The sequence below is a fragment of the Hypanus sabinus genome, chromosome 15 (genome assembly GCF_030144855.1).
Source record: "Hypanus sabinus isolate sHypSab1 chromosome 15, sHypSab1.hap1, whole genome shotgun sequence".
NCBI classification, from domain to species: Eukaryota; Metazoa; Chordata; class Chondrichthyes; order Myliobatiformes; family Dasyatidae; genus Hypanus; species Hypanus sabinus.
Genome location: NC_082720.1, coordinates 85,577,492 through 85,603,045, shown reverse-complemented (window position 1 = coordinate 85,603,045; position 25,554 = coordinate 85,577,492). Strand labels below are relative to the sequence as shown.

The 25,554-nt window shown below is 39.0% G+C and overlaps 1 protein-coding gene across 2 annotated transcripts in view; it reads right to left on the bottom strand.

Moving 5' to 3' along the window:
- The window catches only part of LOC132405654 (protein transport protein Sec24A-like), a 71,674-nt gene that overhangs the window by 24,087 nt on the left and 22,033 nt on the right, over positions 1 to 25,554 (bottom strand). For both annotated transcript variants that reach the window (XM_059990648.1, XM_059990647.1), the window contains exons 3-12: positions 16,472 to 16,642; positions 11,824 to 11,901; positions 11,319 to 11,464; positions 9,870 to 10,051; positions 9,658 to 9,760; positions 9,227 to 9,353; positions 7,412 to 7,521; positions 6,137 to 6,249; positions 3,669 to 3,787; positions 849 to 904 (exon numbers count right to left, since the gene is read on the bottom strand). In XM_059990648.1, the coding sequence (XP_059846631.1) occupies positions 849 to 904; positions 3,669 to 3,787; positions 6,137 to 6,249; positions 7,412 to 7,521; positions 9,227 to 9,353; positions 9,658 to 9,760; positions 9,870 to 10,051; positions 11,319 to 11,464; positions 11,824 to 11,901; positions 16,472 to 16,642 (1,205 nt within the window). The remainder of the gene's footprint in view (positions 1 to 848; positions 905 to 3,668; positions 3,788 to 6,136; positions 6,250 to 7,411; positions 7,522 to 9,226; positions 9,354 to 9,657; positions 9,761 to 9,869; positions 10,052 to 11,318; positions 11,465 to 11,823; positions 11,902 to 16,471; positions 16,643 to 25,554) is intronic.

The following is a 25,554-nucleotide window of genomic DNA, read 5'->3' as shown; positions in this document are numbered from 1 at the left end:
GTGGTGGAAGCAGATACGATAGTGTCTGTAAAGAGACTCCTAGATAGTTACACGGAGCTTAGAGAAAAAGAGGGCTATGGATAACCCTAGGTAATTTCTAAGGTAAGGATATGTTCCGCACAGTTTTGTGGGCTGAAGGGCTTGTGTTGTGCTGTAGGTTTTCTATGTTTCTAAACTTGCATGTACTAAACATTCTGGTATCAGTGAAATTTGACAAAAATTAGCTCATACCTGTATTGGCTATAGGCATCTACTATTTATATCCTAGATATGAATGGGAAAAAAAAGATCCCCCCCGCCCCCCCAGGAAACGAGAAGGCAAAAAAAAAACCTTGTAGTTTGGTCTATCAAAATATTGAAATAATCTGAATTAATAAAAGTGTGTTTTAATTTATCCAATTATAGAGTTCACAATTGCTTTCTACAAGGGAACTTAATGACGCCAGGTACGAGTCAGAGTTAACTTTACAAACGACAGCTCCACAATTTAACAGAGGAGGGAAATTTTACATCGCCGAGTAAGATTTATCTTTTCAATGGCATAGGTACTTCATGTTATCTCCTGCATGTCAGATTTTACTATCTGAATCGATTATGATTATGGTGAACATGAACCAAACAAGTCCAATAATCAATAATATTATGGTTCCAGGTGTAATAATCAACTAGTTCAGCAACCAAATTCTTATGAGTGTGGTTGCAGTTGTATCAAGTCCAATACTCAATAGTTTCATGATGCATTGCAAAATACTTGAGATTATCAATCTTCCAAATTTGTATTGTTGTTTTATATATATTTTTTAAAAACCTCATGGAACCTCTGTTCAATATAAATACATCACATTTACCTCTTTGCTTTCATTCAAATTCACCAACAAGTTGTCTGGTGTTGGTATAAAGACATCTGCAAAAGACAAACAATATTTCTGCATTATCAATCAAGAAATTTAGTTCGGAATATTTTTTTCATTAATATCACATTCTTTTGACTAGGTGAATTCTTCTATTCATTAATGTAATGCAAACTCAATGGAAACCTCTGCTGGCTTGTTGACCTTCTACATCACGCATCACAAGAACAGAAGATGCTGCAACACTAGACATCAGGATTTCCACAGAAACATGGAAATTCTAGTATTAGCATTGGTATGCATTTCATTAACCAGATCGGTAGAGCTCCACATGCAGCTGATCAAGATATCCAACAACAAACCCCGAACAACTGTCCAAGTATTCTCAGTCAGCTTCAGACAATACGCAAATCCAGATTGATTATTAACACATTGCTTCTCTGGGGGCTTAGCTGTGTGCAGCAAGATTCACAACAATGCTCACATGCCAAAGTTGCCAAAAGGATGGAAAGACAGGAAATCTGCAGATTTCAGAATTTGAGATAAGATAGCTGAAAAGTCTTAACGAAGGACCATAAGATATAGGAGCCAAGCTAGGTTATTTGGCCCATCAATTCTGCCCTGCCATTTCATCCTATTTTCCTCTCAGCCCAAATCTCATCTTCTCCCCTATCCCTTCATGCCCTGACCAATCATGAATCTTGAATTGACTTTACTTCTGACATCCTTCATATATAGGAGGACTAAAAATCTTTATGTTACATCTTCATCTAAATGTGCAATGTGCAAATTATAGTAATTTATAATAAATAGCATGCACAACAGGACAATGAAAATAACATAGAAATACAATTATTATTGGATGAATTAATCAGTCTGATGGCCTGGTGGAAGAAGCTGTCCTAGAGCTTGTTGGTCCTGGCTTTTATGCTGCGGTACCATTTCCCAGATGGTAGCAGCTGGAACAGTTTGTAGTAGGGATGACTTGGTTCCCCAATGATCCTTTGGGCCCTTTTTACACACCTGCCTTTGTAAATGTCCTGTATAGTAAGGAAGTTCACATCTACAGATGCACTGGGCTATCCATAACACTCTCTGTAGAGTCCTACAAATGAAAGAAGTAGAGTTCCCATAGCAGGCAGTGATACAGTCAGTCAGGATGCTCTCAATTGTGCCCCTTAGGATTTGGGGGCCCATACCAAACTTCTTCAACCATCTGAGGTGAAAGAGGCACTGTTGTGCCTTTTTCACAACACAGTCGGTATGTACAGACCATGTGAGATCCTTGGTGATGTGCATGCCCAGGAACTTAAAGCTGTTCACCCCCTCAACCCCAGCGATGTCAATAGGGGTTAGCCTGTCTCCATTCCTCCTGTAATCCACGACCGGCTCATTTATTTTTGCGACATTGAGGGAGAGATTGCTTTCTTGACACTACTGTGTCAGGGTGATGACTTCTTCTCTGTAGGCTGCCTCATTATTATTTGAGATTAGGGCAACCTCTGCCTTAAATATACATAAACACTTAGCCTCCACAGCTGCCTGTGACAAAGAATTCTGAGATTCACCACTCGCTAGCTAAAGAAATTCTGCTTCATCTCTATTCTAAAAGGATGACCCTCTAATCCGAGTTGTGTCCTCTGATCTTAAACTCTCCCACCATAGGCAACATCCTCTCCATAGCCACTCTATCAAGGCCTTTCACCATTCAACTGGTTTCAATGAGGTTACCCCTCATTCTTCTGAATTCTAATGAATACAGGCCCAGAGCCATCAAACGCTCCTCAAGCCATTTCATCCTGGAATCATTTTCGTGTACCTTATTTAAGCCTTCTCCAGTTTCAGCACATCCTTTCTAAGAATAGGGGTCTAAAAGTACTCACAACATTCCAAGTGAGGCCTCACCAGTGCTTTATAAAGTCTCAACATTATATCCTTGCTTTTATATTCTAGTCCTCTTGAAATGAATGCTAACATTGCATTTACCTTCCTCACCAAAAACTCAACCAGCAAATTAACCTTTAGGGCATCCTGCACAAGGACTCCCAAGTCCCTTTGCATCACAATTTTTTGTATTTTCTCTCCATTTAGAAAATACACGTTTTCAATATATTCTACCAAAGTGCACAACAATACACATCCCAACACTGTATTCCATCTGCTATTTCTTTACCCATTCTCCTAACCCAAGTCCTTCTGTAGCCTCTCTACAGTACAGAAGAAATGCACTGAAGCGCTGAAGAATACAATGAGGTTTGTTGAGATATTTTCTTTTAAAAATTAGACTATGCAGCTAATGTATCACAGAAGTTAACAAGGGGAACTTTACTGGCAGATGGAATCTGTCTCAAGAGATAGTTTTCAAAGTAGCATGGAGATGGGAAACCTGGCCACAGAAAGCAATGTTTGGTGGTGACCAGTGATAAGGGTGATCAAAGTTCATCAACTTGAGTTCAAACAGATGCAGAACTGTAAACAATCCAGTTCAGTCGGAGGCAATGACAAGGATGGAACAAGAGGAGGGGAAACAGTTTATTAGATGTACACAGTGGTTCTGTTTTTCCAAAAATTTGGTAGATTATGATGGCTTAATCAAGAATGAAACACTTGATAACATTCCAATTTTCAAATGAATTATTCATTCAGGATTTGAGGGACCTTGCGGAGGTAAAATTACTACCTGTAATTCAGATGCTGCAGTTACTATGCTATTTGTGATGTTTATTTCACAAGCAAATACATTTTATACAAATTATATATCTGCTTACACCAAATGTTGTTACAGGCCATAACTTAACCTAGTTATTAAAAACATACCTTCTATATCAGAAACAACCATCATTTGAGGTTGCGACAGGCCTTCTTGAAGATTGTAGAAATGAATGGTGCTATCAAATGTAATAAAACCAATCCTTGTACGAGAATCACCAGGTAACCTGAAATTCCAAACAAAGCCAAGTCACTAAGTATCTATTCTTACTGGCACTGCAACTTCCTTGTGCAGAAACTAATCCATTTAAAGATCAAATTAAGCATTTTTCTATTTTTATAACCTTGCCCTCACCTTTTGTACAATCAAAAGGAAACCTAAATGTTTTGCAAACAATGTGAATTTATAAAGGAATTTTATATAATGTACTTGAACAAAGTCTACAAAAACAACTGCAGAGAATTAAGTTATTTTGAAACTTAAAATATAAAAATGTAGATGCTTTCGGTAACATAGGACAAATTATTCTAACCATTTCCTAATGATTTTTATTGGAATTGCCAGCCTTTCATTGTTAGATGTGAAAGTATGTCTCCGACTTTCACATGCAAGTTCAATAAAAAAAAGACTCCCAAATCATCTCAGAGATGGTGCAGGACTAGAGACCGGCATATATTATTGGGCACTGTGGAACAAAGATTTATAGGAAAGAAGGAAATGCAAGTAATGTGTGCAGAAGAGATTCACCTGCATATTACCTGGAATGGAGGGCTGTACCTTCAAGGAGAGTTAAGAGTTTACTCCTAAGGGAACATTGTATGTGGAGGCTACCAGGTGCAGGTTTATAAAATTAAGAGGGGCAGAAGGAATAGATAGTCAGGAGTCTTTTTTCCCTGGGGCAAGGGAAAATAGAACAATTTAGAACCAGTGGGTGTTATAAGGAAAGAGCTTCTGGAAGAGGTTGCAAAGGTGGATACAGTTACAACATTTAATCTGCATTTTGACAAGTAGTTAGATAGGAAAACCATAAAAGGATAGGGGATTAATGCAGGCCAATAAGACTGATGCAAACACATACCTTAATCAGTAAGGACGAGGTGGGCCAAATGGTTCATCTTCAGATTTTAAATCTTTAATTCTATACAATATTGCATCTTCTTATACAAATTGATGCTTTTATTAAAAAATGTTTCTGAATGACGCAAGTTATCTAAGCAGTATACAAAGTGATGACCTTTGAGCTGGTAAAACCTAACCCCTCTCTGTATCTGGTCCAGAGAAGGTCAGGTGAAAGCAGTCCAAAGGAAATTAACCATGTCAGTATGATGCAGCCCAATATTATATTTACAGGGTGACTAACAAAATAGCCAATAATAGTCTACCACATATTCTCATCATCTCAATTCTAAATGATCTATATATGTGGTTGCATTCACAGCAGAACACAATCCAAAAAAAAATTTTGTGCCATCATCCCACTTGAATTTCAATGCTTTCTCCAGTGGGATGCAGCTATAATTGCTACAGAATTTTAAAAGTAGGTCAATAGAGAGAAACACTTCCACACAAGCATTCAGCAAATGCTTGAGTGGAAGTATTCCTCTCTATTAGTCTACTTTCTACATATTCTTGGGTGTCGAACTTATCTGACATTTGAATGAACCCAAGTGGGATTTACCTCCGAAAATAAAACCACCAACTCCACACTGTACAATCTGGAATGATTTCTACAGTTCCAAGGCTTGGAAATCATGAATAAAAACCTATTATAAAACTCAACTTATGTGACAGAAATCCAACAAGGAGTGTATGTAAAATGTCCTTTGCTGTTCACCCAAAGCATTCACCATCAAATAAGTTTGCATAACGTACAATACCTCAAGTTATTTCCGTACTTGTTAAAAATTCATTCAGGGATTAATAGTCAGAATGGAGTTAACTGTGCCAAGTCCTTTACCAATCAAATTTAGTAACCTCACTGCTGTTTGTGACTGCGAATCATTTTATTACATAATTTGTTTGCAACCACCCTTCACTAACTATTTTTTCTAGATAATTTCAAAGGTCTTATTTAGAGAAGCTAGCTTTTTTCCCCCCCTTAACTCATGAAAGATTCAGTTTTCTTGTGCATTGACTTTACTATAAGCAGACTGTTTGCTGCATGTCATGTTCTCCCACCTTCAATTAATAATTGGCACTTCTGCAAACATGGCTACATTTCTCTCAAGAAGAGGTATTAAAAAATACCCAGAACAACATTTTACCAATTGTGTTATGATTGGATCAAACTTGGTAGCCTGATGAATTTAACTTGGGAGTCTTTGGCAAAAGACTGAAACTTGGAAATAATGCATAACTTTGCATCTATTAAATATGCTAAAAGAACCTTTTGCTACTCACTAAAGACTCCTAGTTTCTGTGCCATGAAATCTGAAACAAGTATCATTCCCAATCCTTTAGTTCATAACACATCCATATATACATTTTTAAACAGACATCATACAAATCTGCACATCAAGTATTCCAAATATAAACCATTTCTAATAAAAGGTGAAGGAAAGGATATTAATCTTACATGTCAAGATTATCCAACAACAACTGGCAGACAGTATGTAAATATCCAGACTCTATTGCATTATGAGACACATCCAAGATATAAAGGTACACTGCAGGTTGTGGTGGTCGCAGCTAAGGTAGAGAGAAATATATTCATAAGTGAGAAAAATTAATTTTGTAATGAAACAAACAAGTAAATGAAAATTGTGAGTTTTATAAACTAATAAACAACACTATTGTCACCAAACACAAGCATTGGCTCACTTTCCTTAAAATAACATTGCTAGTGTATCAAATTGTATAATCAAAATGTTAAAAAAAAATCAACATTTACTTCTCAGCCAACATTACTAAAATAAAATATCAATGCCTTTGTCACAACTGAGCAGAATATTGGCACATAAGTACATGTAGGGTACCCATTAAAATGAACTGGATTTGATGCTCTGACTTATCAGTACAATTATTCTCAGAGATTTTATCAAGTATGCAGAAAATTGACACTTCTTTTGTTTTATTTCAGAATTCCCATTTGCCAGTATATTTTCCTTCTATACGGTGGGGCGGGAAGGATATATAGAAAACATTTAACTATTAATAGATCACATGAAATTTAACTTTGCTTCCTTATGAACAATTTCCTCTCAAACTGGACTTGAAAGTAATTGTCAGTGAGGCGGGGTAGAAGGGAGAATGATAATTTGAGAAACAGGCACAGGGCCAGGAAGTGGAAAATCAGTGTGGGCCTTCACATAAAACAATGGGAATGTCAAAGACTGGCCTTAGACCAGTAGACATTCATGGAATAATGGAAGGGAGATGTACTAAGATTTTATTAAAATCAATATGTCTCCTATGTTGGCATTGTAAGATTACAAAAATTTTAGGCAAGCTTTTCCTAAAATAGACCCAGAACAATGCAATCCAAGTTCTTCTACAACACTCCAAAAAAAGAGCCTCGTAAGGAGAATGACATCTCTGTGTCTCAGGTCTACAGGTCTCTGTGTAGAATTATGCTGGAGTTATAATTGTTAGCCTCAACAGGAATTGTTCAGCCAAAATTTCCAGTTGGCCTGATATGATCCATAAAACTACAAACTCCATTAATCAGAAAATAAATTAAGTTTCAGCCAAGGTATAGCAGCATTTTGGAATACAATTTCATACCCCACAAGCTTCACCAACAAAATAGGTTCAACCAGAAAATATATGCAGAGGTGATAGTAACATAATTTATTATCCCTAACATGACAGTACTATAGTACCTTAAAAAATACAATAGGTGTACACTCACCATATATTCTGAAGGAGCAATGAACTCTATAGTCGCACTTTGAACTTCAGGTCGCTTATGTGGTTCTCCGTATGATCGTGTCACAGGATTATACATGAATTCTTCAGGAACTAAGCATCAGTGGAACATTAATAGAAATTTTCAAATTACAAGGAAGTAGAAAATATCATACAAACTTCCACAACATGGGCAAATTCAGCTGATACCTCATCTGCCATTGGAATTTGCTATTCCAATACAACTAAAAGAAATTTTCATCTCAAGTCAAGTCAACTTTTATTGTCATTTCGACCATAACTGCTGGTACAGTGCATAGTAAAAATGAGACAACATTTTTCAGGACCATGGTTTACATGACACAGTACAAAAAACTAGACTGAACTACTTAATAAAAAAGACAGATAAAGCTATACTAGACTACAGATCTACACTGGACTGCATAAAGTGCACAAAAACAGTGCAGGCATTACAATAAATAATAAACAGGACAATAGGGCAAGGTGTTAGTCCAGGCTTCGGGTATTGAGGAGTCTGATAGTTTGGGGGAAGAAACTGTTATATAGTCTGGTCATGAGAGCCCGAACGCTTTGGAGTCTTTTCCCAGACGGCAGGAGGGAGAAGAGATTGTATGAGGGGTGCGTGGGGTCCTTCATAATGCTGTTTCCCCTCTTCTATGAACTTCAGCCCATTCAAATTTCTGCAGCTAACCCTAAACCACATCAAGCCCCATTACACAGGACTCTCAATGATTTTTATTAACTCAATGCAATTTTTAAAATCCTCATCTTAGTGTCCGAATCTCTCCATGGCTCATACCTCCTCATTTCTATATTCCTTTAGTTAAACAACCATATGAGATTCTTTTCCAACTCTGGACTCCTCAGAATCAAATCACTCCCAGCAAATCAAATTCAAAAGGACCCAAACCAGTATTCTCTTTTTAATAATTAAGATATTCCTTAGAACAAGGCTTAGTTATGTTTGACAACATTTCCATGACATGCTCAAGGACATGTTAAATGTAATACAAACGCAAGCTGGAGTGGCAAAAAAATATTGGTATGACAGCATTCACCATGTTGCTCACTGGCCATATCTAATTCCAAGTACAATAACCTTTCTTATGTATGTGATTTTTTTTAATGTGGCTCAGTTTCAGGTGTTTACAGAGACCACCTAACTGAACCTAGGTTGCTAAGGATCATTGGTGAGTCTTTAAATGCTCCAGCCCTCGAACCCAAGATGGTTACTGGAACTTACTTTCAAATATTGAAAAGAAACTGACCTGCAGGTGAAAAAGGGAGCAAAAGAATAGGACCCAGGATTCATTAAACCAAGACTGTATCAACTTTTAGAAATGACAAGAAATTGCCCAACTATTTGAAGGGGAGAAAATGAACTTCAGCAATACGTGTTTTTCAGCTACTGCCAAAGACAATCAACTTCCTGCACAGATCCTTCAATGCTATATTGAAAGTGATATGCTCAGACTTAAGAGAGCCCACTTTTAATATAAGCCATTCTGAGCTGAAACAGTGTGTAAATACAAACTCTCCTTTTTTCCCCAAAAATGTTATTTTCATTGTCCATACACCCTCCTGGTACACTTTTGCACCTGAAGCAGACTCAATGCTACAAGTCCAAAATCTCTCTAAATATTTGACTAAATCTCCTTTCAGTTAGCTAGCTATATCTTAGAAGTACATATAATAGCTGGTTTACACTGTTCCTCTTCTTTGTAAATTAACATTAAGTTTCTTTTGAAAGGATTTTATTTAAAATTAACTTAAAAGCGTGAAACTTTGCTGAACCTACCATCATTTACTCGATAGCACAAGTTACATTTCCATCTTCTTTGGTCCAAAAAGTTAACAAAAGGATTTATGTAGGTTCTGCAAGAGCGACATCTCACAATGGTACTCGATGTAACCACAGGCAATTGCTGCAACAAAAACCACAACACTAAACAACCAAAGATATGGGCACAAGTTCAAAGGAAATTGTACAAATGAATGCTTCTCGTAAAAAAATCAGAATTATGAAAATTAAAACTTTAGACCGGTCCAGCATACTCAATTATAAACGCTGGCATGAGTCCTTCATTTCATCTCATTTATGTGCTCCCGATCTGAACCACATTGCTGTGGGAAGGGGATCAAGGGTATCTTACAACACAAGCAATTTGATAAAAATAACATTAGAAGTTTCCATTTTCCAAAACAGACTAGGCATTAGATTCGTCTTACCGATAGATCTCTAAATGGATGCAGCTGTAATCCTAAAGGAAGCTTAGCTTTGCTCAGTAAAGACTGAGTTTGAGGGATGTTGGTCAATGTGCACCTGAACACTCTTAAAAAAAAAGAAAAAAATTCATCTGAGCAGAAGTAAATATGGAGAGATTTTGAATTCTCAATTACATTAACTGGACCTGAGAATATATTGAGAAGCCCATACTTACTCCGGATTACAATTCAGTTTCTGTAGGTCTTTGTGCAGGTTTGGATGAGGGGCTTTGACAGGAACTGAAGGCAGAATATTTCTTTCTTGCAGGAGATTCACAGGTCGTACTCCTTCTGACTGGTGGCCCTGCTGAAGATTAAGTCCACCTATCCCAGTCATAATTTGATTAAAATTCGGAGCCTAGAGGGAACAAGTTCTGATTTAAGGACTGGCAGAGATAACAAACACAGATTCAGTATTCTAAAAGAGACTTTTCCACCAACCTGGTGGAACCTGAAATTTTACTTAATTTGTCTTGGTCCGCACTGAATTTTGTCTCTCATCTACTCTAAAGCATCAACCCAACTTAGTGTCGACCATGGATATTGCAACCTAGCTGTGTATGTGATGCGAAAGCCAGGGCGATACAAAATGGAGAGCAAGGTGTTGTCCCTGCAGCAGTCTTACTCCCTACACACAAATGATGAATCCTAAGGAACACAGGACCAATACAGTTTGGCACCAGTGGCATCACAGGAAGTGCCAGTCAGTATTGAACTCAATGTAGGACTGGCTTAGGAACTCCAGCTCTGGAATTTTCCTCAGGGTTTACTCCTGGAAACCTTCCTGTTGAGTGGTTATAGCCACAAGGCAGCATGGGCTTGAGATCAAAATTTTCCTTTGCCAAGATGAGTTGCCAATCATGTCTGTTTAGCCCTATCTGCCCAAAAGTTTCTTAATGATACACTGCAGTATGCAATTCATTTGGCTGAGTTACCAGCTCTGAGTAAATTTTCAAAAAAAAAGTGACATTCTCCAATCTGATCACAATCTAGCTGTGAAGAGATCAAGAACCACAATTTAATAAAATTATTTAAATTCAGACAATCTTAAGGCAAAGGTAATTCTTAGATTGCAAGAGCTCAAAAGATTGTTGTGCATTTTAATATTAACTTTGAAAATACTACTATATAGATTTCAATGAGTATTGTGTGCAGGTAACCTTCAGTAAGGAAAATGTGCAGCATTTTTTTTTTTAACTGAATAAACATCTTTTTCATATCCCACAAGGCAAGATCACAAGCATCTTACTCCCATGATTTTATTGTTACTCAAAATGAAGGGATGAATGGAATAAAGACTTTTCCATTTACTCTCCCTTTTCAGCTTGGTTGCACCACAACTTGGATCTTCTATTACTTCTGTGGCATTCTGTATTCTATGGCTATCTGGAGAAGACAAATTTCAGAGTTGTATTCTGATTACATACTTTGACAATAACATGAACCTTCGAACCTTTTTTTCTACCACGATCAAGACAGTGGCAGCAGGAACCCATGATCCAAAAGCCCACAAAAAGAAAGTTCTAGTTTCGCCAAGTATCCAGAGCAGAACAACTACTCAGATGGACTTTTAACTCATTTCTCACCAAATGGAATAGTGAAAATAGAATCTGCACCTTAAGTACCTGAGAGAATTGTTGTGATCCTGCTGCATCTGGCAACTTACTGCCTGGAATGCCAGGGCCTGCTAAGTTTTGGTATCCAGGAGGCATGGAGGGGTAAGAGTGACCAAGCGCTCCTCTGGTCTTGAGGCCTTGCTGAAGTGGCTGCACTGTAAGGAAATAAAAATAGGCATCAAATTGTACCTCAAGAAATAACAGGGCAGAATTAACATGCAACTTAGAGAAAAGACAAGCGCTACAGCATTTCATGCTATATGAAGTACGGTCACTTTTGTGGTAAAGGAAACAAATAACCCCTGCATCGGGCAAACTTCAGGTTAAAATCAATGTACAATAACGTATTCTTTACATTAAGGTATCTTTCGTAATTGCAAGTAGGCTCTTGTATATAAAAAGTGGTTGACAGAGTAGAGCCTTGAGTTTACTAATTATACAATAAACAGGCTTTATCAGCTCCTGCAAGCTTTCCAAACAACTGCGCAAACATACAGTGACTAAATTCACTTACTAATTTTACCACCACCTTCCAAAGTATCATAGTTATCAGGAGCTTCTGATTGATCACCTGATGATCCAGAGTTAAAATCTAGAAGACAGAAAAAAAAAGCATCAAAATTAAATTCACGCTTTACACATTTAAAAACTATTATTACACTGTAATCACTACTTAAAATATTTCTGTAGTTTTAATAATGCTTCAGTTGTCTTGGTCCTGGTCTTCTACAGCTCTGCAACCACCAAGATATCTGTTTTCTTTTCCACTTCTTGCCTCATGAGCATTCCAGTTTTATCACTCCCACTAACAGCAGCCAAGACTTCAAGCACGGAATCCTGATACTCTCGGACTTAAAGTACAGCAGTCTAGTCCATGCTGAGCCATTTAAGCTGCCTTCTGCTATCAAACTGCACCAGAACCATAGTCCTCCATACCCCTACCATCCATACACCCATCCAAATTTCCCTTAAACGTTGAAATTGAGCTTGCATGCACCAATTGTACTGTCAGTTTGTTCCACACTCTCACAAACTCGAGAAGTTTTCCCTCATATTCCCCCTTAAACTTTTCACCTTTAATCCACGACCTCTAGTTGTAGTCCCACCCCACCTCAGTGGAAAGAGCCTACTTGCCTTTACCCTATCTACACCCCTCATAACTTTGTATACTTCTATCAAATCTCCTCTCAATCTCAATTAAGTCCTAACCTATTCAATCTTTCCATATAACTCAGGTTCTCTAGATCCAGCAACATTCTTGCAAGCATTCTGTACACTTACAAAATCTTTCCTCTAAGTAGGTGACCAAAACAGAACACAATACTCCAAATTAGGCCTCACCAATGTCTTATGCAACTTCAATATAACATCCCATCTCCTGTACTCAATACATTGACTTATGAGGGTCATTGTGTCAAAAGATTTCTTTATGACTCTATTAACCTGTGATGCCACTTTCAATACATTATGGACCCACATTCCCAGATCCCTATGTTCTACCTAATTCTTCAGTGCCTTACCATTGTGAAAGACCTACTCTAATCGGTCCTACCGTGTGGAACACCTCATATTTGACTGAACTAAATTCCAACCGCCATTTTTCAGCCCATTTTCCTAGTTGGTCTAGATCCCACTACAAGCCATGATAATCCTCCAGGCTGTCCACTACACCCCCATTCTTGATGTCATCTGCTAATATGTTGATCCAGTTAACCACATAATCATCCAGGCTGTTGATATAGATGACAAACAACAATGGACCCAGCAGCAATCCCTGCGGCACTCCAGTATCCAGTCACAGGCCCCCAGTCAAGAGAAGCAGCCACCTACTACCACTCTCTGGCTTCTCCCACAAAGACAATGTCTAATACAATTTACTAGCTCATCTTGAATGCCAAGCGATTGAATCGTCTTCACCGATCTCCAATGTAAGACCTTGTCAAATGCCTTGTTTAAGTCCATGTAGACAAAATCCACTACTTAGCCTTCATCAGTTTTCCTGGTAACTTCCTTGGGTCCGAGGGAACACCTTGTCAGGCCCTTGTCAACACAGCAACACCTCCAGCTCTGCATACAAATTATGAAGTTCATGCTGTCTGGCCTTACTTCTATAGACTCTGTCTGTGTCTGTCTCCAAAGTAAATACAGATGCAAAAAAAAAAAGGCATTTAAGACCTCCCTCATCTCTTTTGGCTCCACACATGGATTACCATGCTGATCTGCCAGAGGACCAATTTTGTCCCTTGCAATCCTTTTGCTCAACATATCTATAGAATCTCTTAGGATTCTCCTTCACTTTATCTGCTAAGGCAACCTCACGTCTTCTTTGAGCCCTCCTGATTTCTTTCTTAAGTGTTCTCTTGCATTTCTATACTCCATAAGCACCTCATTTGTTCCTGCCTGCCTATCCTGCTATACACCCTTTTTCTCTTAACCAGGACCTTAATATCTCTTGAAAAGCAAGGTTCCCTGTTATCTTTACCTTTTATTCTGACAGGCATCTACAAGCTTTATACTCTCAAAATTTCAATTTTGAGGGCTGCTCACTTACCAAGTACACCTTTGCCAGAAAAGAGCCTGTCCCAATCCACACTTTCCAGCTCCTACCTGATACAATCAAAATTGGCCCTTCTCCAATTCTTAATGTCAACCCACAGACAAGACCCATCTTTTTGCATATTTAATTTGAAACTAATGGCACTGTAATCACTAGATGCAAAGTGTTCACACCCGTACAAACTTGTCACCTGCCCCATCTCATTCCCCAATAGCAAATCAAGAATTGCACACTCTCTTGTTGGAACTTCTATATATCGATTAAGAAAACCTTCCTGAACAGATTTGACAAACTCCATCCCAATAGGCCTTTAACAGTATGAGAGTCCCAGTCAATATGTGGAAACTTAACATTATCTACGATTGCACTACAACCACTAAACCTATCTTTTTGCATATTTAATTTGAAGTTAATGGCATTGCAAATTCTCCACTCTATCCTGACTGAGCACTGCTGTGACATTTTCCTTGACTAGTGACGGCACTCCTCTCCTTTTCATCCAAAACAATGGAACCCTGGAACACTGAGCTGACAGTTCTGCCCCCTCCTACAACCGTGTCTCAGTAATGGCTATATCATAATTCCAGATATTGATCCATGCCCCAAGCTCATCTGCCTTTCCTACAATACTTCTTGTACTGAAATACATGGGATTCTGAAGATTATTTCCATCGTGCTTAACCTTTTGATTCCTGACTTTGCCTGAGGTCTTAAGAACATCTGTCTCCACTATCTGGTTCCCATCCCTCTGCAAATCTAGTTTACTCTTTTTGCTAAATCTCAACACCTTTTTATTTTCTTACAATGCTCCATAAAGTCTACATCAATTATCAATACCATGGACACTAAATCTAAATTAACCTATTAGACTAACACAATGTAACTTTGATTTTTTTTTAATATGCCTTAATGCTGCAAAATAAAGTTGTGTGGTGTATGAAAGCAAACAGGATACATCTAATTCAGCAACCCACTATACAATTAGACTACTAAATAGTTCTACCAAGTACTCTTTTAAAAAGCTGCCCAGGTTGGGTTTTGCTATAATCATATAGCTTCTGACCTTTTCACAGCTTTGGTTAAAATGTGAATCAAAGGGTAAAATGACAAAGTCAAGGCAGCATTTGACCATCTGGAAGCCACAATATAGCTGAAGTCAGAAAATAGCCTGATGATTGATCACAAATGGCACAAAGGAATAAAGCTGTGGATACTGGAGATCAATAATTCCAGGCCCAGGATATTGCTGCAAGGCTTTAAGGCAGCCCATGCCGAAGTATCTTCAATTGCATCATCAGTGACATCATTAAATGGAATTGCATCTTTTAATTGTTCAATTCTATTCTCAACTCCTCCTTAAATAAAACCATCTATAACTGGGTGTAGCAAGACCTAGACCTGCTCCAGATTCACACTTGAGTAAAGAAGTGGTCTGAATATTACTTAGCACAAGTCTGCAAGAATGCAGAATTTGCCCTTGAAATCAGATCACATTACCATCATTGGCATTCTGAGCAACGCCATTCACCAGAAAATCAACTCAACCAGTCACATGTAGTGTGACTAGAAGAGCAGGTCTTAAAGCCTTTCCACCATCCACAAAACAGTCAAGAGCATGATGGAAGTCTCTTCAATTTGCAAAAATTCACAGCCTCTTTCACTAAAAACACGTGAAGGCATATTGAAAACACTACCACCTGCAGGAACGCCTCATTCTGATTTAGAATTATGTTGAAATTTCTTTATTACTAGGCTCATATCCTGGAACTCCCTACCTAACAGCAACATGGAAGGATCTTTATGAGGAGGACCAAAGCAGTTGTGTAAGATGAACAGCACAGAATATTTTAAACCTGGAAGAAGGAGGAAGCCCTTAACTCCGAGTGGAGTCATCATGATGCCATTGTGACGACGTTTTCTTAGCAGGCCTTCTTGTTTTTACCAGGCCAAGTTGCTAGCTTGACACTCAACCCAGCACAGATGGAAAGTGCACAAGGGAGCCTGCTGGACTCAAACTCAGAAGGCTTCGCTCTGAAGTCTGGCGCTGATGCCACTACACCACACCACCAGATGGCTATTTACAACCTAACATGGTTACATTTATCTGGTTGTACCACAAATACAAAAAAAAATCCAATACATCATGAACAAAAATCTCTCACTTTGCCTTCTATAAGCTTGAAATATACCTTTGGTGTTTAGTTTCAAGAGAAATAAATGTGCTACATGTACTTCTGAAGCATTAGGCTTTTAGCTTGAAATGAATGAGAATTTCAATAGCACCAATTTCTATTTACACTAAAGCTTCAATAATCTGCTATTTAAAAGTCAGTGACCCAATTCCCATTCTCTTTTTAAACTTACCTGGTTCACTGGTACACCATTTAAAAAAAATAACTGACTTAAAACGAGGTTTATGTATTAATAGGAATAACATTCAACAGTTCACATAATCTGACAATCTCGCTCCTCTGAAGTCCTGAACTGATAAATCTACTCTGCTGCACTTGGGGTTGATGCTTATATATAAAATAGCACGTATTCTCTTAAGTTTCTGCACACCATATTCTATAAATAAATGAAATTCATTCCTTGTAAATTTTACCTTCAGAATCTCTTGAAATGTTCTGATCCAGTGGTACATCATGATTAGTGTTCGCCAGAGGTTGAGATGGTCTGACTAAAGGAGGGCCCCCACTTGGAGGGGGTCCCAGAGGTGCCCTGCCTGGCTGATATATGTGTTGTGATGGTTGGTTGACTGGTGGATGAAATGATCCTGCAGAAAATGAAACTACCATTACCTCGTGACCTTTGATTTTATATAGTTATATTCCATTTCACAAATCTAAAATGATAGTCCACAAAATGTTGTAGACCTAGAGCAAAATATCAAAGAATACCTGTGAAAAAAATCTTAACACAAGCTTTCATACAGTATATGCTCCCCTATATACCTTTACTCTATGTGGGTTAGCTGAAATTGCAAGGAAACACATTCAACATTGACCAGAATTTCTGCTCATTCATGCTATGAAAGATCAAGGGATTTTTCAAATTAAATTTATAAAAACAGCTGCAAAGCATTAATGCCCCCTTCCTCAAAACCTTAACGGGTGGAGCTAACCATGTCTTAGAAATGCTGTATTTGCCCCCAAAACAATATTAATGTTCAGATCACTGCTAATGATTAGTACTTTAGGATGGGGAAATCGAGGGAACACACACCAGTACTCATCAAGAGATCAGAAGTGGAAAGTCTGGTCCATCCTGCGCCCAACATATTGATGCAATTACGAAGAAGGCACAACACCGACTAGACTTGAGTTTGAGGAGAATTTTACAAGCCACAGTTCTCGAGGAGACATTGGATTGTACAGAGCAGGGGTTCACAACTTTTTTTATGCCAGTGAACCTGACATCAGAAGTAGGAAAGTTAATGGAAAGTATTCTAAGGGACCGGATTCATAAGTACTTGGAAAGACAGAGACTGATTAGGGATAGTCAACATGGCTTCATGTATGGTCATGTCTAACCAATAAGTTTTTTGAGAAAGTTAACAGCAAAGTTTTAGACAAGGTAGTGGATGTTGTTTACATGGACTTTTTCACAACATTTGGCTAGGTCCCTCATGGGAGGTTGGTCAAGAAGGTTCAGTTACTCAGCATTCAAGATGAGGTTATAAATTGGATTAGACATTGGCTTTGTGGGAGAAGCCAGAGAGTGATAGTAGATGGTTGCCTCTCTGAGTGGAGAGCTGTGACTAGTGGTGTGCCACAGGGATCGGTGCTGTGTCTTTTGTTTTTTGTCATCTAGATCAACGATCATAATGATAATGTGGTAAACTGGATAAACAAATTAGCAGATGACACCAAGATTGGGGGCGTAGTAGACAGTGAGTAAGACTATCAAAGCTTGCAACAGGATATGGACCAGCTGGGGAAAAAAAATCCGCTGAAAGTTGGCGGGTGGAATTTAATGCAGAAGAATGTTAAGAGTTGCATTTGAAGAGGACTAACAAGGGTAGCTCTTACATGGTGATCTGTAGGGTACCGAGGAGTGTGGCAGAGTAGAAGGATCTGGGAATACAGATTCATAACTCCTTGAAAGCAATGTCAAAGGTAGGATTGTAAAGAAAGTGTTTGGTACACTGGCCTACATTGGTCTGTATTAAGTACATAAGTTGGGATATTATGTTGAAATTGTACAAGACGTTGGTGAGGATTTGAACAATTATGTGCAGTTTTGGCTACTCATCTATCACTAGCATGACAAAGGTGCTAGGTGTTGTTAAATGTCTAAAGAAATGGCAGATGAGCACAATAAGTACTTTGCATCAGTCTTCACCGTGGAAGACACTAGCAGTGTGCCAGAGGTCTGTGAGTGTCAGGGAGCAGGAGTGAGTGCCATTGCTATACATAGCAAGAAGTGCTAGGCAAACTCAAAGGTTTTAAGATGGATAAATCACTTGGACCAGACGGACAACATCTTACAGTCTTTAGAGGAGTTGCTGAAGAGATAACATATGCATTGGTCATGACCTTTCAAGAATCAATTGTCTCTGGCATGGTCCCGGAGAACTGGAAGATTGCAAATGTCACTCCATTCTTTAAGAAGGGAGGAAGGCAAAAGAAATTATAGGCCAGTTAGCCTAACCTCAGTGGTTGGGAAAGTGTTGGAATCCATTATTAAAGATGAGGCTTTGGGGTACTTGGAGACTAATGATAAATCAAAGTCAGCATGGCTTCTGTAAAGGGGAATCTTGCCTGATAAATCTGTTGAGTTATTTGAGGGGGTAACAAGCAGGGTGGACAAAGGAGAGGCAGTGGATGCCATTTGCTTGGATTTTCAGAAGGCATTTGATAAGGTGCCACATGAGCCTACTTAACAAGATAAAATCCTATGCCATTATAGGAAAAATACTGGTATGGATAGAGGAATGGCTGACATGCAGGAGGCAGAGAGTGGGTATAAAGTGAGCCTTTTCTGGCTGGCTGCCAGTGACTAGTGGTGTTCCTCAGAGGTCATATTGTTTGTTGATGATTTGGATAATAGAATTGATGGCTTGTAGCAAAGTTTGCAGATGATACGAAGATAGGTAGTGGGGTTGGTAGTGCGAATTGGAAGAATGGGCAAAAAAAAAAGGCAGGTGGGAAATGTACAATAATACATTTTGGTAAAAGAAACAATAGTGCAGACTGTTATCTAAATGGAGAGAAAGTTGAAACATCAGAGGTGCAGAGGGACTTGGGAGTCCTCATGCAAGACTCCCAGAAGGTTAATTTACAGGTTGAGTCTGTGGTAAAGACGGCAAATTAAATATTGGCATATATTTCAAGGGAAATAGAATATAAAAGCAAGGAGATAACGCTGAGTCTTTACAAGACACTAGTCAGGCAGCATGTGAAATATTGTCAACGGTTTTGGGCCCCATATCTCAGAAAGGATGTGCTGTCATTGGAGAGCCCAGAGGAGGTTCACGAGGCTCATTCTGGGAATGAAGGGGTTAACATGCGAGGAACACTTGGCAGCTTTCGGCCTGTTCTTACTGGAATTTAGAAGAATGCAGGGGGATCTTAGCGAAACCCACCCAAAGGACTAGATAAGGTGGATGTGGAGAGGAAATTCCCTCTGGTGGGTGTATCCAGAACTATCTTGAATTAGAGGGCACAGCCTCAAAATTGGGGGACGGTGGGGAGAAAGAGGGATGCGACCTTTTAGAACAGAGGTAAGGAGGACTTTTTTTTTAGCTAGAGAGTAGTGAATCCTTGGAATACTGTGGTATAGATCATAGTGGAGGCCAAGTCCTTGGGGATATTAAGATAGAAGTTGATAGTTTCTAGGGCATCAAAGGATATGACAAGAAGGCAGGTGTATGGGGTCGAGTGGGATCCAGAATCAGCCCTGATGGAATGGGCTGAATGGCCTAATTCTGCTCCTATGTTTTAAGGTCTACATTCACTGAGTACTGGATACCAAGGCTCTTGGTGAGGAACTCACCAGTATCTATGGAGGGGAATACACAGTCAATGTTTGGGGCAAAGATTTCATCAGGACATCATCTACAGAGGCAAGGATGCAAGTTGACCAAGTGAGGGAACTAAAGATTCAAGAGCAAATGACATATCCTAGGATAGCAGAAACAAGTGATTATTATACTAATTCCATAAATATGGAATTGGATCAGTAAAAGAAGAAAGTTATCAAAGAAATTATTTTGGCTGAGGACAAGAAACTATAACAGAAAAATAAACTTGTGAGAGTAACCCGTAGAGCTAACATACTGTAGTTCAGGGTAAACCAAGAAGTAACTGGGTTGCAACTAATCATGTACATTGGCAAAGTAGTCTCAAGGTCAGAGAGGATATTTGAATTAGCTTGTACATTGTGGCCCAACTACCGTAAATTCCGGACTACAGAGCGCACCTGATTAAAAGCCGCACGCTCTAATTTTAGAAAGAAAATCAATTTTGTACTTGTACAGGCCGCACCGGATTTTAAGCCGCAGGTGTCCCACGTTGTAATATGAGATATTTACACAGAAAGATATTACACGCGAGGATTTTTTAACTTTTAATTAAATCCGTATGGTAACATAAACAAATACATATTGCAAATGCTTTTTTTCGAACAGTGCCTGTAACACAGCTACTTTTAAATATACATACGTATCGGGAACACACAAATTACGTTGCGTATACTTTTTTACTGAACAGTGCACGAACAACATCCCAATATCTCCTAACGACTGGTAAAAAAATATATATACTGCAGCCTACCAGGAAAAGTTATTGATTGCCTTCTTCATCTTCCTCCTGCACACTAAAACCATCAAAGTCCTCTTCTACAGTGTCCGAATTGAACAACCTCAGGATCTCGTCACTCACTTCAGTCTCTTCGTTGTCGCTCTCACTTGAGCGCACGCGGTCCTCTTCATCACGCAGCAGTCCTGCCTTTCGAAACCCGTTGGTGATGGTGGATGTTGTGACACTTTTAAATATCTTTCTTAGGATTTAGGATTCACTGGCAGACTTGACTTAAAGATGCTCTTCACATGCGTCCTGTTTTGGTAAAGGATTTCTCGCCGCTCGTCATCCAAGCCTCCCACTCAACGCGCAGCGCCGTTTTTTTCTGTGAAAAAATCCCCCTGGTCACTTGGCATAGCACTCTCTGAGCCAATCCTTCATTAGACTCTCCATCATCCAACCTTTCTTATTGACTTTCACCATGATTTCTTTTGGGAATTTTTCCTTTGGCATTGTCAGCCACTTAAAAATCACCATCGGTGGAAGCTTTAGTCCGGATGCTGTGCAGCTCAGAACACAAGTAAAATGCGTTCTCTCATGGCCTCTTGTTTTCAGTGTGATGGACGAGTCACCTTTTTTATTAACAGTCCAAGAGAGAGGCAGGTCAAACGTCAAAGGTACTTCATCTATATTTATGATATCATCTGGCCCGATGGAATTCTCCGCTATCTTTGTTTGAGTGAATGTGCGGAAGTTAGCAAGTTTTTCCTCGTGGTCAGGAGGGAGTTGCTGACACAGAGTCGTGCGTAGCCTGACGGACAGGCCTTTTCGTCTCATAAATCTAAAACACCACGATGGCCCACCTCTAAAATCTTCGATTTTCATTTTGGTTGCAATTGCTTTAGCCTTCAGTCTGATCTGCACAGTGGAAACACCGCGGCCGCCTGCTCTCTGTGTGTTAACCCAGTCTTCAAGAAAGTTTTCAAGTTCGGGCCATCTGCAATGATTACCTCTGAAAGCTTTTGTCGTCTTTTTGCATTGACTCAGTTCTTCACGCTGGCGTCTCCACCGTCTCACCATCGATTCATTTATGCCAAGATTATGTGCAGCAGCTCAATTTCCTTCTTCAACCACCAGATTGATCGCCTTTAACTTAAAAGCTGCATCATATGCTTTTCTTCGAGTGTTTTCCATGTTGATGAGGGTGAGTACAAATGACTGATTTACAATAATTTAATTGTGAAAGTGCGCTTGATTTATCGTACAATTTCATTGGACCTCTGTGAACTACTCATCAATTTTATTGGTCTACTGTTACGAGGCAAAATGTTTTTGACGGCATGAAAAAAAACATGCATTAGCCGCACCGTAGTATAGGCCGCAGTGTTCAAAGCCTGGGAAAAAAGTAGCGGCTTATAGTCCGGAATTTACGGTATTTAAGATCAGCTGTGTACAGTCAAACTGAATTAATGATTTGAGAGCAAGATTTCGTGAAGGGAGACCGTTCCATGTAATTTTGGATTAGGTTTGAGTAAGAACCCTCAGTTTGAAACAAATGACTAAAACTTTAAAAAAAAATTATGGCAATTTGGCTAGTGGGTAATAAAATGAATTATAAAGGGCAATAAACAGATATTTGAGGATTTTATGAACTGGAATATAGATGTATTCCACTGAGAATTAAAGAGATAGAAAACTAAGTTAAAAGTGGTAGTAAATTGAGAAAAAAAAGGTATATCATGTTGAAAAGAATAATAATTGGCCAGCTCCTTGCAGAAAGTTTTTTGTTTAAATTTTAGGTTTGCACAAAAAAAAACTTTCTGCAATTATTGCAAATACAGAAACCACATATAATTTATCTAGCAGGATATTCAGACAAATCAGAATGAAACCATATTGACCTTTTTGAATTGTAAGAAATGGTGAAAGGGGAAAATCACATTTTAATAAATTTATTACTGTAAAAGATGTAAGAGTAAGGTAAGAAAGAAATGGTAGATGCACTGTGTTCGATTTAAAGTTCAAAGTAAATTTATTATCAAAGCATATACATGTCACTATATACAACACTGAGATTCATTTTCTTGTGGGCATACTCAATAAATCCATTATAGAATAATAACCACAATAGAATCAATGAAAGATGGCACTAACTTGAATGTTGAAACAGGGTGCGAAACAAACAAATTGTGCAAACACAGAAAGAAAGAATTAATAATAATGAAGTAAGCAATAAATATCAAGAGCATGAGATGAAGAAAACTGATTCTATGGGTTGCAGGAACATTTCAGTGATGGTGCAAGTGAAGTTGAGTGAAGTTATCCCTTCTGGTTCAAGAGCCTGATGGTTGAGGGGTAATAGCTATTCTTGAATGTTCTGAGTTTCTTGTATCTTCTTCCTGATGGCAGCAGCGAGAAATGAACATGACCTTCATGGTGGGCGTCCGTGATTATGGATGCTGCTTTCCCACAACAGCGTTCCGTGTATATGTGCTCAACGGTGAGGAGGGCTTTACCCATGATGACTAGGCTGTATCCACTACTTTTTGTATGATTTTCCATTCAAGGGCATTGGTGTTTCCATAACAGATTGTGATGCAGCTCGTCTATACAGATTTCCCCTGCTATCCAAAGGTAGAGCTTTCCTATGAAACCGTTTGTAAGCCAAAATGTCATAAAGCGAAGAACCAATTACCGTTAATTTATATGGGAAAATTTTTTGAGCCTTCCCAGACCCAAAAAATAACCTATCAAATCAAACCAAATAACACATAAAACCTAAAATAACACTAACACAGTAAAAGCAGGAATGATATGACAAATACACAGACTATATAAAGTAGAAATATTGTATGTACAGTGTAGTTTGACTTATCAAAATCAGGAAGACAGCGAGCCAAAATCGATTTGGAGAAAAAAAAAATCGGCACGTACACACATGTGCAAACATCTGCCCACACAAGGCTTCACGGTCATTGTAGTCTTTCTCGGGGTAAACACATGTATAAAGTGGGCGTCTTTTTTTCGTAAAAGCGAAAATCCTCTTTGGTTAGCGAAAACAGGTACTAATGTAGGTCTTTCGTAACAGTGAGTTGTCGTAAAGCAAACGTTCAAAAAAAGGGGTATACCTGTATACTCTTCACCATACATATATGGAAGTTTTAGATGTCATGCTGAATCTTTGCAAGATCCCAAGGAAGTAGAGGTGCTGCCATGTTCTTTGTAATTGCACGTGCGTGGTGGGCCCAGAACAGGTCCTTCAAAATGATAGTAGAGGAATTTGCTGATCTCTGATCCTCTGATGAGTACTGGCTCACTTACCTGTTTTCCTTTTCCTGTTGCCCGTGATCAGCTTCTTGGTCTTGCTGATATTATGAGGAGGTGGTTATGGCACAACTCAATTTTCAATCTCCCTCTTACGTGCTGACTCATCACCACCCTTGCTTCGGCCTATGACAGTAGTTGAATGACACTGGAGCTGTGCTTAACCATACAGTCCTAAGTATAAAGTGAGCAGAGCAGGAGGCTAATCACACAGCCTTGTGGAGCACCTGGGCTGATGGAGATTGTGTTGCTAATCTGAAATGACTAGGAACTGCAAGTAAGCAAGCTGAGGATCCAATTGCACAGGGAGGTAAAGGCCAAGGTCTTGAAGCTTATTAATTAGTTTTGAGGGGATGATGGACTTGACTGGTATAGGTGAAGCCTGCTTGAAGCAGTGGGTCCCTTAGACAGCCGAAGTGAGAAGTTAAAGATCTCATCGGACCCTCCAGCCAGTTCATCAGCACTGGTCTTTAGTTCTTGGCCAGGTACCTCGCCTGGCCAGATGTCTTTCATCAGTTTACCCTCCTAAAGGCTGCTTGTATGTCAGCCTTAGAGACTAAAATCACGGGATCATAGAGAGCTGTGGGAGTTTGTGATGGTTCCTCCATGTTTTGATGGTCAAAGTGAGCAGAGAAAGCATTGAGCTCATCTGGAGCGAATTGCTTTATAAAAGTTGACAGTATTCAAGCCCTGACCCCACTGTCGAGCACCTTCATTGATTCAAATTTAGTCTGGAATTGAAACTTCGCCCTTGAACTGACTTTCTGGAAATCATACCTAGACTTATTATGACTTTCTTGGTCTTGAATGCCTCTGATCTGGCCCTCAACTGATTACAGATCTCATGGTTCATCTGGGGTTTCTGCTTGGGGAAGACTCTGAATGATTTTGTGGGGAACACACTCTTATCTGACTATTTTTATACAGAGGTTCTGCAGATGCTGGCAATCCAGAGCAACACAAACAAAATGTTGGAGGAATTCAGGTCAAGCAGAAGCAATGGAGAGGAGTAAACAGATGGCGTTTTGGGCTGAGTTCTGATGAAGGGTCTGGGCCCAAAACTTTTGACTGTTTATTTCTGTCCATAGATGCTGCTTGACCTTCAGCATTTTGTGTGGTAATCAAGTAGGAGTCATTGTGTGGTAACTGACTAAGTGGGGTTTTCCCTGAAGAATGGATTCATAGGGTGTATTATGTCAACAGGCTCCACTGCTTTAATAAAGGGACAAAAACATTAAAAAGAGATCTATCTGACAATGATCTGGAACTGCTTAATCCTACAGTAGTTTGTTATTTACATAGCCAACCTTACCAAATAAGAAAGCTCCATTTTCCTTAAAACACAAGGTTAACTGAACACCCAGAGGCAATGTTAACACGGGCAGTATTTTCAACTATCAGCAATTATGCTTCTATGTGAAAAGATGCATAACTAATTATTACTGGTCACAATGTTGCTCATTTTACCACTGTATATTTGCCACACTGTCCATTTCTTCAAGCTCTCTATTTCTACTGCAGCTTTATTAACTGCATGTATAAACCATCAAAACCTGCAAAAAACCACAGAACACCATGTTTGCAAGATGGGTGTTCCCCAAAAGATAACTTGCTTGTTCTC